Raw genomic sequence first — 13896 nt, 5'->3', positions numbered from 1 at the left:
CAGCTCCTGGCTGGGTATTCTCACTCCACAGGCAGTCTTGATTCCTGCTGCCCTGGGGAGCTGAGAGACCACGACTAGTAAAATAATCCAGAGCAGAGAGCCTGTTGGTCTGTTACTCTGGTTGTCATTTAAGCTCTGAAATGAGGTTTTTTTATTTTGCTCTCTGCTGCCGACTCCCTTCCTGTAATAAGGGTTATAGTCTGTGAAAGCTCTGACTGTAACCAGCTGGATTAATGGATATTCCATATAACTTTTTATATCTGTTTCAGATCTGTTGCTAGGAAGAGGTATAAAACCTCAATTTTCTTCTACAGGATTTCCCTCTGAGTGGTTTGTGCAAATATCTGGAGAACATAGTTGGGAGGGAAAACAAACAAGTAAATTTTTGGTCATGAGCTTGCACCAGTGAAAGCAATGAACTTTTGCCAGGATTGGGTCCTATTTATTGGTGTTTCCAAGAGATTTATTCCTCGGATGAAACTACTGTCCCACTGCCTAAGTGGATTTCCTTGTTGTTCCAGATGGCTCTAATTGCTGTTTCCTTCCCCTCCCCCACAAGCTATGTGCTTTTTCATAAGGAGTGTCATTTCAGTGGGCATCTCTCCCATGCCTTTTTTTATCTCAAGCAGCTGAGTGGTGACAGAACATCCCTAGTTGGTGCCATTACAGGATTTACCTTTTTACTTGTTGAAGGTCTCATCTCTCAGTGCAGCAGCCTTTGTCTCTCTTGGTTGGATTTTTGACTGAAGTTTGAAGGCAAGGGCAGCTCTTGAAGGTGATGTAATTGCTGCTCTGCTATAGATGCTAATCAATGCTTGTTTTACTTACACAGCTCGCTATTTGGGAGAAATTCTCAAGGGCTACGTTAATAAAATAATAATAATAGACAGACCAACAGTAAAAATACCAGCAACAGCAGCAAGCCAAGTATAATTAGCATGGTTGTGCTCAGGTAAGTTAGTTACACAATAGACCCCAAGTAACTCTGCCCTTTTTCTGTTTAGCAATTTAAAAAAATGGAAATTAACAAAGTTCCCCGAGCAGCATCAAATACAAAAGATTTTTTTTTTTGCATCCTGGCTAACTCATCTGCACTATTACATGATTCTCATGTTTCACCCAAGAATGGCTGCATTTCAGTTGTGGATGAAGTGATTTCTGTGTGTGTTTTTATATCAGTTTATACTTGTCATATGCTCCTTCAGGATAGAATATTCTGTAGCAAAGCATTATTCACGCATTGTTAATTCCATAAGAGTTTGTTCATTTAGCTACTCCAGTTAGGCCATGTTATGAAAACTAAATGCTTAAATTAATATCTGAGGAATGTACAATTCAAATTCAATCTTGGCTGTTTAGTGTCTTAGCTTAGATGGAAAAATGGAGCACACTGCATGCATGTGCAAGCACAGAATATATGCTTTTTTTTTAAAATCAGAGGTGAGGATCTGCCTCAAAGACTTAAGAATGTCCTTTAGAATGACCTGAACCTACCCTACCAGTTTTCTATTACTTCCTCTAATTACCAAGCATAGAGAGACAGAATCCTATATTTCAGTAATAAGTCTCTAAAAACTTTGGTTTTGACAGAAGGTCATGACATCAAATAAAGCCCTTTTTATTAAGACCCAGAAAGGAACTGGATCACCTGTTGATAGCAATGTAATCCTTGCAGATCTCTTTTCTTGTACTTACTCCCTGAGGCAGTAAAACCATATACATCTCACTCCTAAAATTCCATTTTTCTTCTTCCTTTCCTATAAGGGTAACCTCTCTAAACGGCGCTTAACCTCACCTCTGCATTCTTCATTTCTATGGAGATAGCTTCTGCTACGTGTCCCTGATCAGACCAATAGCACTGAAATACTTATCGCACCACGTTAAATTGATTAGGCTAAAGAATTCAGTTCCCACACAAATATGAAAAGTGGATATGGCATAAAAATATAACTTTTGCACAATTATCTATCGGACTAGTAAGAAGGAAGAGTCTTTACTTCATGTACACCAGATGAGTGTTTTTGCCATGTTAATTCATTTTCAATGCATTAAATAATGAAGAGAGGATTAGTTACCAAGCTCGTGTTTTAGTTAACGTTCTTTATAGATCTTTCCAAGTTTTTGTAAACCAGTTTTTCAAATGTAAACAATAATCTCTTCTTTATCCATGATTAAAACAAAGGAATGTGTACACAAAGAATAGGGGACAAGGGAGTTGTATATGGAAAATGGACATGGTATATTTTATTGTAACTGAACTGTTTTCCATTGCATCAAATGAAAGCTGTAACTTCCCCAGTAATGTAGATGTGACCCTGTCAGGATCAGTGTAGCTGAAACATGTTATCTGTGGATTTACAAACTCTTGTCTGACAGAATTGCAAATACTTTAGTATAATAAAGCACTCGTGCAAGTTATAGATTAGGTTATAACTCCTCACTCTAACTCTACTGGAAATACCAGATGGATGGATACTGGACAAGATCCTTTGAAAAGGAACTGGCATGTGATGTGCTCACCAGGTTAGCATTCTTTTTATGTTTGAAAACAACTTGCTCTCCTTCAGGCCAACAAAAGCTGCTATAGTCTGATCCAAATAAGAGCAGTTTGTAATGCTCCACTGGCATGTCGCTATGATCATATCCAGACAAGAATGGCTAGGGTTGTGGATCGGAGGCTGGAATGAATTATGGCCTTTGCCTTGAAGGGTACATGCCCCACACTTGCTTTTTTGTAATGTAAGCTAATGGCTTACTGCTCTTCTCCATATTTTTGTCATTCTACAATTACCAAACTGTTGCATTAATTTTGGTTACAGAAGTTGCTATTTATATTGTTTTTAATTGATATTTGAGGTTTTTACGACACATTTTAGAGCAGTGGCTCGCAAACTTTTGTACTGGTGACCCCTTTCACATAGCAAGCCTCTGAGTGCAACCGCCCCTTATAAATTAAAAACACTTTTTTATATATTTAACACCATTATAAATGCTGGAGGCAAAGCGGGGTTTGGGTGGAGGCTGACAGCTCGTGACCCTGCATGTAATAACCTTGCAACCCCCTGAGGGTCCTGACCCCCAGTTTGAGAACCCCTGTTTTAGAGGATTAATTGGCAGTCTGTAACCCTACATTTTTCAAACTCAGACCTTTCCATACAAATTCCCAGTACTTTGGCAGGTAAGATTCAGTTAAAATAACTCAACACCAGGAAGCAATACCTAGATTCTGCATTGCCACTTACCAGGCCTAAAACACCAATGGTAGTCAAACAGGTAAATCCCTGCATACCGCATCCCAGAGTGCCCCATTGTACGTTCGTCTTTACATACTTATCAGATTTTTAGGCCAAATTTTTTCTTTGCCTGTGTAGCATTCAGTAGCTGTTGCATTCTGTTTGTGTTTGGAAGGTGCCATGGACATTTCTGAACCTCTGATTCTTGCCTTTATGTATCCATTGTTTGTGGATGTATCTGCATTGGTAAAGAGATATAAAAGCAAAATCAAGAACCTGACATTTCTTTATATATAGTTTCATACTGTAAACAAAAGCATTTCAGTGTTTGGTTTGGCCCTGGCCATACTTTCCCCCTGTTTTTTACAAAGCAAGTTGAAATGTGTGGAACCAATTCACATTTTAAGTTGCTATAAACATTCAAATGTCCTCAATATTGTAATCCACAACCTCGACTCCATTCATTCCGCAGAGGTGTTTGTGCCTCAGACAGTGGTTGCATGGCAGTGTGTCGCATTGTTATGAAAATGAGCAAAGCTTCATTAGTGCTGTGAAGGATTATGAAATGATTGGGGTGGGAGGAATTAGAGACCTGTTCAGTGGAGCTACCATGATCCTAAAATAGGGGAGCTGTTTTGTTTTTAAATGACGTTTTGACTATTGGGGTGTACTGGAGACTGTGATTAAAAAAATCAATTGAGTTTAAAAACTGGATATTGCACATGGCCTTTCTTACCCATTTTAATGGGTATAACTATTTTGTAGTTGCTTGAGTGTGGATTATTGAACATCCGACACAAACAGCTAACCATTTTAACTACACTTTTACATAAGAGACAGGGACAGATCTCAAAGCTGTTGCACACACTTCTTGAGAACTGTCTAACTCTGAAATTGCACACGTTGGTAGGCTTTTGTGTTTGGCACTATCTGTATAGAATCAATTTGCATTCAGTTCAATGTTTTCTTTTTAATCTTGATTGATTTTTTTTTTATTTTTATTTTTTACAATCCAAGCCGCTAAAACTTCATCCAAACAGTATTGGATGTTGAAAACCTACCAACACCAGGAAATTAAACTCCACATAACTTTTCAAATCTTCTTTGTTGAATGTACCAGTGCATTTTTTGGTGCTAAACAATTAGTCATAATGTATCTTAATCTGACTTTTTAAATCTTATCTCTGAATTGAGAAGAGTGTGTTGGTGAAAGTCAAACTGCACTGCCATGTGAACAGTCCTTAAAATTATCACTCTTTTGACACCAAAGGACTGATAATGGGCAAACACACTAACAGTAGTCAAATGAATTTTTTCAGTGTGTTAGCATATGTACTATGTCTCTGAAGCTTTGTTCAGAATACCTTGCTTTTTGGTATGGGAGCAGTGTTCAAAAGGATTTGGAAAGCTAAAAACCCTCTATATTTCGTAAGTAGCCCCCTGTGTGATGTTAACAGCATGCTCGCTGCACCGTACCCATTTTTTGGTACTAATTCGATGCAGAATGAAGTCCTCATGTCAAGTGAAAAAAGATAGTGATCTAAAAACAATGAAGTTCCAACTCTTGAATATAGCAAGGAAGCTTCCTGGCTCTTGCTGACCTATAGGCCAGGCTGAATTAGTAGGTTACACTTGTAGACATGAGAAGCCTCCGTAGCCAAAACAGTAAAATTGCCTATTTTGATAGGTCATGTTGTTCACTTGAGCGGAGTCCGGTGAGGTAGTGAAATGCCCCATAATCCTTCCACCGTCTCTGAAAAGAATGGAGGGGGTTGTTGGACATGCAGCATGCCTGTATGTGCAGCACACTCCAGGTTCCTTCACTGTGGGAGAGAGCGAGAGAAATACCTAGTCCTGTCTCAGCCCAGAGGACTGGACTAGATGACCTATGAGGTCCCTTCCCGTCCTACATTTCTTTAATTCTATGATATGAAAATCTACATGTTCTCCAGAGCTCTGCTTGCCTCTCTTCCATCAGACTGTCAGCCTTTTCCAGAGCAGGCAGGCAGATGGTTTGAGCTGGGATTACACTGATAGTCTGTGTGGTCTAGTTTTCAATGTTACTAACACGTTTGATATTAATGTGTGTCAGGATTTGGGGCCAGTTTTGAGGGAATTGGGACTCTCGGTAGAAAACACGAACAGTTTAGGAATTTTGCCTGAGTTGTTTGCAGGCCACTTTGGCCACTAAACTGTTGAGCCACTGGTGCTGCAGATGCCTACGATAGCAGCTGCCAGGCCATGTGTGCGAAGAGCTAGAGACCCGGGACAGGTATGATGCGGCGGAGGCAGATGGCCGGAGCTCAACAATAACTGTCTCACTGCAGCACAGGAAACGGGAGTTAACAGAGGTAGGAGTCCAGGGGAAGCTCTGTGTCCTGCAGGCTGGAGACTAGAAGTCTGCTTGGGCCCTATTTTAAAGCCCAACCCAAACACCATGACACCACAGCAAGTCTGACCCTGACCTGAGCCTGAGAGTACACAGTGGTTTTCACACCTGCCCTGACCCCAGTATTTATTCAGGTTGGGTTGCAAAGGTCTAGCAGAGGTTGGGGGGCCAACGTGGCAACCAGGTTTATGCTGTGGCATGTCCCCCACGCCTGCAGCAGGTCACTGGGGAAGGCTGGGCCAGGACTCCTAGTCACTGCATTGTCCATGCTGCCTTCTCTCTGCACCAGCTGGGCATAACTGCGACAGCCTGGGCAGGCCAGCCCCGGATCCCTGCCCTGGGATAGGCTGGCTGGTGCCATTTGGTTCACCTTCCTAGCCATTACTGAAACACACCCTGGGCCTGCTGCACACTACCCGCCCTGGGATAAGACTGGCCTGGTCTCCTGTCCCCTCATCCCCTACCCCTGCCATGGGACCATCTTGCTAATCCCCTGCAAACAGTTGTGGTTGAAGTGGGGGTGGCGGTGGGTCTTACTGATGACTTAGGATATGAACCACATGGCACTGGCCAGCCCAATCCAGGCCTGGAACGGGGGCCTAGTTTTCTCCGTGCTCAGGTCCAGACCAGGCAGCTGCTTCCTGGCCACTCAATGGGGAAAGGGGACAGTTATTATAATGTGGCTGTTAAGAGCCCTCGTCCGACACACAGTGGCATCTGAAGACCCAGGAAAGACGCAACAGCATAAAATCAGCTGCCAAGTTGTCCTTCCTCAGAACTAGACCCTTGCACTCCAACCTGTGCCCAAGAATGTAGAGTTCTTTTCATACTTGACTTGAATCCCCTACTTGTAGTCAGGTCCTGCCAGGCTCAGCTCATGTTTCAAGGCTCTGCTGGAGATAGGAGCAGCTGCTGGAGTGGGGTTGGGGCAGGAGAGTATCCAGAGCCTTGCTAGGGTACAGTGCGGGCCTGGGAAGACTCTTGGCATGAGATGGTGGAAAGGGGGAGTGGATGGTTTAGGGGAGTGGGTGCTGAGAGCTGCATTGGTGCATGTGCGCATTTTGTATTTGTTTAAAGGTAAATTATAAACATTTGTAACTGTTGTACATGCAATGGAGAATAGGTGGAGGTGTTACAAAGCTAGAAGATAGATCCTAAAATATTCCTAAGATTGCCCCGAAAATCTTTTTTTTTTTTTTTTTTTTTTTTAAATGGTCATGGGGTAGGTACTTACTCATTATTTTGGAGTTCTTCTCAGCTCCAAATTAAAGAGGCAGGAGCCTTGAATCTTTACCAGTTTAAAAATATAAAGAGCTTTAAACAATCCGAATAAAGATAACTTCCCCTCGATCAATCAGTTTTATTTGAATGGTCATAAATCTGCTAGTTCTCCAGTCATCCTTAGAGATTTCTTCCAAGAAAAATGGGGCAGGTAAGAAACATCTATATTCTGTATTGTAAAAACCAAATAGAAAAAACCCTCAAAACACACCATCACCCCATCTTTCAGGCCTACTTCACGATGTGCAAAGAAATGAAAAAAGGAACAAATGCACTCATTTTTTGCAGACTATCTTTTAATGCTCTGCACAACTCCGTCTCCACTTTAGTTTCCTCCTCCAACTCTCATGACCTGTGATCTGCCCAATCATCTCTTCTAACTTGTCCAGATGGTGTCGTCTTCCAGTAGACTTAAGCTGGAAGGAAAATGCTGGGCCATCAGTATGAGGACAGTCCTTGCCGACAGTATTGCCAGAAGCCTGACTTCACCAGCTAGGCTGGCTTTCCCCTTTATCGTTTGGTGATGGTGTAAAGTTTTAATGATATTCTAATATTGAGGATGGGGGGTACATTTTCCCTTCCTGGTAGACTCATACTACTCTATTGCTATGCTCATGCCAAAGTCAGCCTGTATTGGGAGTGTATCCTGCTGGTAAGGTGAGGGAGAAGCCTGGTGAAAGTGGGGTGGGCTGCCTGAGGAAATCTTCTACCTACTGTCGTCTTAGAGCCCTTGCCAACCTTACCTAAATACTCATATAACTCTGTTTTCTCCTGCCCTTTCCCTTGCCTGCAGGTTATAGATGTGCTGTCAGGACAATGAATCAATTGCTTGCAAATAGGATTGTACCTGGGCCAGTTTTTAACTAGCACATCAGGCTTTTGCTGTTATGAGCTGGTGTTGCTTTAAAACGTACACCATCAGTTATAATAGTATTGGGATTTTTGGTTTGAATTGGATTTGAATGACAATTTAGAAACCAGCCAGAACTTTTGCCCATTCACTAGCCCTGTTCTAAAGTTGTTTGGTTCAGTCAATTGAACGAACTTCCCCTTCCTGTCTTATTCTCCTGTACACTGTCCATCTACCTTCCGGCCTCATCTTTTACAGAACAATTAGAGTCCTTCAATTTTTACGTGTTCTGAGGGTTCAGTGTTGCCCAATGTGAGAGAGATGTTGTTAGCAAACTAGATCTCTGCATGCACAGACGAAGTGGGTTTTGAGTAATTTGGAAGGCTTTATTGGCTGCTTCTTGGGCTATTTACCCTTCTCTAGCCTTAGCTTGGCAGTTAGGTAGGTAGTTAAACTTGCTAAACTACCTTGAGAGGGATAGGTAAGTAAGTGCAGTGTTCCACTTTTCCTGATCAAAGAAATATAGAAATTAGACAGAAGGGAAAAAGACCTCTTGGTCCCCCATTTTTCTGTTGCAGGATTGTTCACTCCAGGGCTATGTCCAGTATAGTTCTAAATCCATTCCAGCTATGGTGTTTCCATGACTTTCTTTGGGAGACACTATTCCATTAGTTAGGTTCATCATAGAGCTTTGTGGTGTGGCGTATGTGTTTTAAGTCCTGGGATTGCTTTCCTGTCTATCTTTGACCTCTTGTCTTGCATGTGTCTAGCACCACCTAACCATATTACCCTTCATGTATTTGTTGCTTGCTCATCATACAAACTGCTTGATATTTGGCTGCTGCCTGATTTGGATAGCATGAATTCAGAGATTTATAGTGGGGGCCTCACCTACATGGCTGTGAAGTTTGGTCAAAACAGAAATATCTGTTTTTTGTAAGAATTTTTTACATTTCAAATTTTCTCATTCTGATTCAGAACAGAAACACATTTTCTTCATTTCTCATAAAACAGAATTTCCAAAATTTTGAGTCTTTAGAAATTTGTTTCTGAAATTCCCAAATTTTAGTTTTTAAAAATTTAAAAATACAATATTTCAATTATGTCAGTAGAAGTCATGCATAATATAATATACATGACTACTACTGCAATGTTAAGAAATAATGTAAACACAGAAAATAGTAAAAATAATCATGAAAAAAGATAATTTCTGAAACTACATTTCTGAATTTTGAAGAATTCTAAAACTTCATTTCACAACAAAATTTTGGAAATCACTTTCATGGTGGATTTTTATTGAAATACTTATTTTTAAAAAAGGTTTTGATTTGGAATTTTTGGTCTGTTTCAAGGAAAACTTCTGTCCAGCATTACTCATTCGCAAAATAATTAAGGGCCAGTTTAATCCCACTTCCAGGTGTGACTGCAACAGCTTCCCTAATACTGGAGACACAGGTATAAACTTCTTACACAACCTGGTCTACTATTGCTGCTTTTTACATAAATTTTTTTTTCTTTTCATATTCTTATTGAAATGCTGCTGTGACATTCAAAATTCCCACTCAGAATGTGCATCTGAACAGAAGAAAGAAAAGCACACACCTTTATTCTTGGGTTCAGTTTCCGTCTGCCATTTCTTGCTGTTCTTTTCCTTTCTGCAGAGTTCCAAAACCTATTTATTTTTTCATAGGTTTCAGAATAGCAGCCGTGTTAGTCTGTATTCGCAAAAAGAAAAGGAGGACTTATGGCACCACAGAGACTAACGAATTTATTTGAGCACAAGCTTTCGTGAGCTACAGCTCGCTTCATCGGATGCATTCAGTGGAAAAAAAAACCTGAATGCATCCGATGAAGTGAGCTGTAGCTCACGAAAGCTTATGCTCAAATAAATTTGTTAGTCTCTAAGGTGCCACAAGTACTCCTTTTATTTTCTTCATGTTACTCTAGGTGCAAAGCTTCAGATCAGCTCTTGTGTGGTCGCTGGTAAACAAACAGACTTATGTTAAAATGCTGAAGTCCTTATGTTAAATCCAAATCCCAATTTGTTAAATAGCCTGAAGACAGAAAATTGGTTAATTTAAATTTCAGTAATACATGATCTAACTCTGACAGTAGAGAAACCGTTTTATAATGTACTCTTGAAAATGATTAACTGCTATAAGTATAGAGCATTCTTATTGGCCCTGGATGGTTTCAGTGTTTATGAAATGAAGGGAAGTGCAGGTTTTGTGCAGCTCAGACAACAGCTCTTCTAAGGCACTTCAGTTGAAAATATTTTAATTCAGTTACGTACATCGATTAAAAAACTTTAACTTGATTGTGATTGATTTAATCAATATGGCTACATCAGAGAGATGTTATTTTGATTCAAAGAGTGTGAGTTCTGAAATATTTATAAGGGAATGAGATCAGTGACCTTCAGGCTACTTTCCTTCGCACAGTATCAGTGGTGAAGGTCCCTGTCAAGGCAGGAACTGGAAGTCTTGTGAGCGCTAGTTACTAACATCTTCCTATTAAATATGAAATTGGGGATTTCCTGCCTCTCTTGGCTGCTCTTCAATCTTAATGTTAGCAAGCAGAATGTAAGAGGGGCTGAGTCCATGTGTTTTAGCACACAGTGCTGTGTAGAACTGATCATTTCTACAGAATGTAGGCAGAGCCTTTGTCCATATGACTGTCAGTTTCTTACAGGCTTGGGGCTGCAAGTAACAGCAGAGGGACATCAGTGTGCAACTATGGTCAAAAGAATCAAACAAAATATTAGTATGCATATGGAATGGGACAGTGAAAAATATAGAGAACAGTCATTATATAAATCATAGTTTGCACTCATCTGGAATACTGCTCTCAGTCCTGGCCACACCTCCTCAAAAAGGCTATGGCAGAATTAGAGAAGTTCCGAAACAGGCAACGAGAATGATTAGGCACCTGGAAAAACTTATGTGAAAAGAGATTGAAAAGACTGGGATTTTTTTACCTTGGAAAAGAGACAAATAAGAGGGGACATGATAAAATGTGTATAAAATAATGAATGGTGAAGAGAAGGAAAGCAGAAAATTCAAAAGTGATAAAAGGAAATGCATTTCCACACAGTGCACAATTAGACTGTGGAACTCATAGCCTCAATAATATCCTGTGACAAAGGCCAACAGCTCAGCAAGATTTAAAGAGGAGCTGGACTTTTCTATGAATTAAAATACCTAGAGTCACAATTGTTCATGCTAGAATAGTTTGGTAAGGATCTAAAACATGCTGTAGGGTTTAAACCTGTTTCTATCTGAGGAATTAGGATGCGACTCTCATGAGGGGCAGGTGATCCCATATCTGCCTAGTACATGGTTTCTTGCACCTTCCTTTGAAACATCTGATACCTCTACTGTTGGAGGCAGGAGGCTGGACTAGATGGATGCCACGTATCTGTTCCAGTCTGGGAACTGTATTTTTTTATAAGAATATAAATGCACTGTGCTCCTGAGTTTTGGAGGAGATGGTTTGGTGGGTTAAGCATTAAGTTTGGAATAGCCAGACTCTGGAATCACAGGCTTAAATCTTGACATGATCTATTCATGCCTCTTCAACTTCTGAGGTGTGTAACGAGCGTTCCACAAAGTTTTTTGTGTTGTGGTTCATTCAGAAGAGACCTTAAACCACTAGAGGGGTGTGTTCCTTGGGCACGTCAGTATTCAGCCTAGGGTCCTTAACCAAAACTTCCCCTCCAAATTTTGTACAGCATGCTGTTCTCTGGTTAACTACTTTGCTCCACTGCAGGGGTAGCTGTATTTCAGTATTGTAAACACAAAGGTGTCTTTTAAAGGTAGCCGGAACAGATTAAGAATAACATTTGCTAATACTAGAATGGAAAGTATGTTAAAAATGATAAAATAAAAAATAAAAAAACAAGATTACAATTATATAATCTGTTTCAAGTTAAGGAAAGTTTTCACAAGAATTACCAGTCTGTTTCTCCTGCTGGTAATGAATACATAAAGACAATTTCCTAAGCATACCAATAATTCTCAGTGCAGGAAAAGGTTGTTTAGAGCTGTCCTTAAGCTTTGAAATCCTGAAAGTTCTTTCATTACTGTCTCAAAGGTACATTCTGACAGCTCACAAAATCCATATTTCATAGAGACTTCTCAAAGAATAATACATGAGGAAAACAGCTTTTGTGAATGGATATTAAGTTTTGATAACTTGCCTGGGTCCCAGTGAAAGGAGCAGATCGATAAATTTTCAGGTTCTTTTGCTTTTACATTTTTTGCACTTCTAATATTTTCCCCCATTCAGCCTGTGATCGTTGTAATAACATTTACAAAATCTTAATTCAGACTCCAGTTCATCGATGAATTCAGTGCACTAACTGGCTGTTTTTGGAAGAAGTTACTTGTGGCTATATTGCAGCCTTTCCTTCCATGCTCTGTTTGCTGTTTTCTATCTGAGCTGCGGAGCCCCATCCTGTAAAATGATCTGGAGCTGGAGCTCCTGGCCCCATTGGTCAGGGAAAGTCACCAGTGATGAGGCTTAGCAAATATTTGCCATCCAATCACATGGCCACCTTGTGATAAATCACTGTCCCACCCTTTAATGAGGGTCCTGCTCGTGTGGAATGTTTCAGGAGGTGCCATGTTTTGGCTTATCCAGAAAGAAGGCTAGGCTCTTGGGAGGGAGAAGGAGAAGGGGCTCTCTAACCTGAAGATGATCTGAATTGGATCCTCCAGCTCCTGACGTGGTGTTGGGCTTTCAGAAACTGTTTTGTCTTGAATGCATTTTTATTTCAAGTTCTTGTTAACTGAATGTTGAAAGGCTTTTATCTGTGACATCACAGCTCATTAGCATAAAGATCCTAGCTGCCTGGCTTTCTCCAGTGCAATGTCAGGGAGATGGGCTGCTCTCTGTTGCATTGTTGACATGGCTCCCTAATCTGGAAGGCAGTAGCATGATGCTTTTCTAAAAGCTGCAGGACTTTGGGGTGGGGTGGGGGAGCGAAGGAAGCAAGATTCATACTTTATGGAAGGTAATGTATGATGCTAAGATTGTGCTTTTCAGTGGATTGAGGTTTCTAACATATATTTTAATAATTGACTTTTGCACATCATCTTTTGTTTGGAGTAGTTTTGTGGAGGCCTGGTTATTTTATCCTGGTTCTGTGGAGCTTTTAAGGACTGATCAGTGCAGAGGGCCTTTTTAGGTCATAATTAAATAGCCTTCAGGCCAGCAACAACGTATTTTTTTCATTTTTCTCTTAGAAAGGCTTGCTATTGTCATCACAAATACAGATGTAACGATTTCAGGAGAGTTTCTTTTCGTGATAAGTGCAACTCCTGTGAAGCTTTTAGGCTTGGATCAGTCAGGTTTTATGTAATAAAATAGAATGCTTCTGTAAAGATGAGAAATGCTTCGGAATTATCACATCACTTAATGATGGCTTTTTAATTAGATATCATCAGTTCACATGTTACGTCTGTAAGACGTCCGGGCAAAGGGGTGTTTTGAGCTAATGTTACCCTGCTAGTTTTCAGAGATGTGTGAGGCAGCATTGTTAACTGAAGAAAATAAGGCTATCAGTTCCACTTAGGTAACCTTTGGTAATAAACGGAGTCCATGCAAGTTGTGACCTTAGGGCTTGAACTTTCTAATCACATGACCAGCTTGTAAACTGACCTGTGAGGATGACTGTTGTATCCAAAGCTTAGAGAGAAATTGGCAATAAGGATTGTGAGGTTTCACCATCAGGCTGGTGGCTGTTTTGTAATACATTTCTTCATGGCTGCTACAGAACTCCCCAGCAAACTCGGAGAAGCATGAAATGGATACATGGGAAGGTAAAGGAGTTGGTTCATAACTTTGGGAGAACTATCTCAGTGTTAGGGAAATATTATGAAGGTTTATAGCAAACAGTAGCCTCAAGGGGAGGAGAGTTAGCAAGAGCACGCAACTGGTTTTTGTGTGCAGTTTGAAGACTGCCACTAAGGTTTGTTGCAGAGAGTTATTTTCATTATTTAAAACTCCCCACACTTTTTAAAAGTGTAGATTGAATGCTTTTACGTTTTACACACAAATCTTAGATGCTTAATTGAACTTCAGATTATTTAATTTTTTTTAAAATGTATTCTATTTGTTCTGTGACTTAATTTGTTTATATT

At 40.3% G+C, this 13896-nt stretch overlaps 1 protein-coding gene across 1 annotated transcript in view; it reads left to right on the top strand.

Moving 5' to 3' along the window:
* Nucleotides 1-938: 938 nt before the first annotated feature.
* The window catches only part of NR6A1 (nuclear receptor subfamily 6 group A member 1), a 63174-nt gene continuing 50216 nt past the window's right edge, over nt 939-13896 (top strand). Inside the window, exon 1 of the mRNA XM_077836257.1 lies at nt 939-952. Coding sequence (XP_077692383.1) covers nt 939-952 — 14 coding nt within the window. The remainder of the gene's footprint in view (nt 953-13896) is intronic.

The sequence above is a fragment of the Eretmochelys imbricata genome, chromosome 16 (genome assembly GCF_965152235.1).
Source record: "Eretmochelys imbricata isolate rEreImb1 chromosome 16, rEreImb1.hap1, whole genome shotgun sequence".
NCBI lineage: Eukaryota > Metazoa > Chordata > Testudines > Cheloniidae > Eretmochelys > Eretmochelys imbricata.
This window is presented reverse-complemented; position numbering and strand designations above follow the sequence as displayed.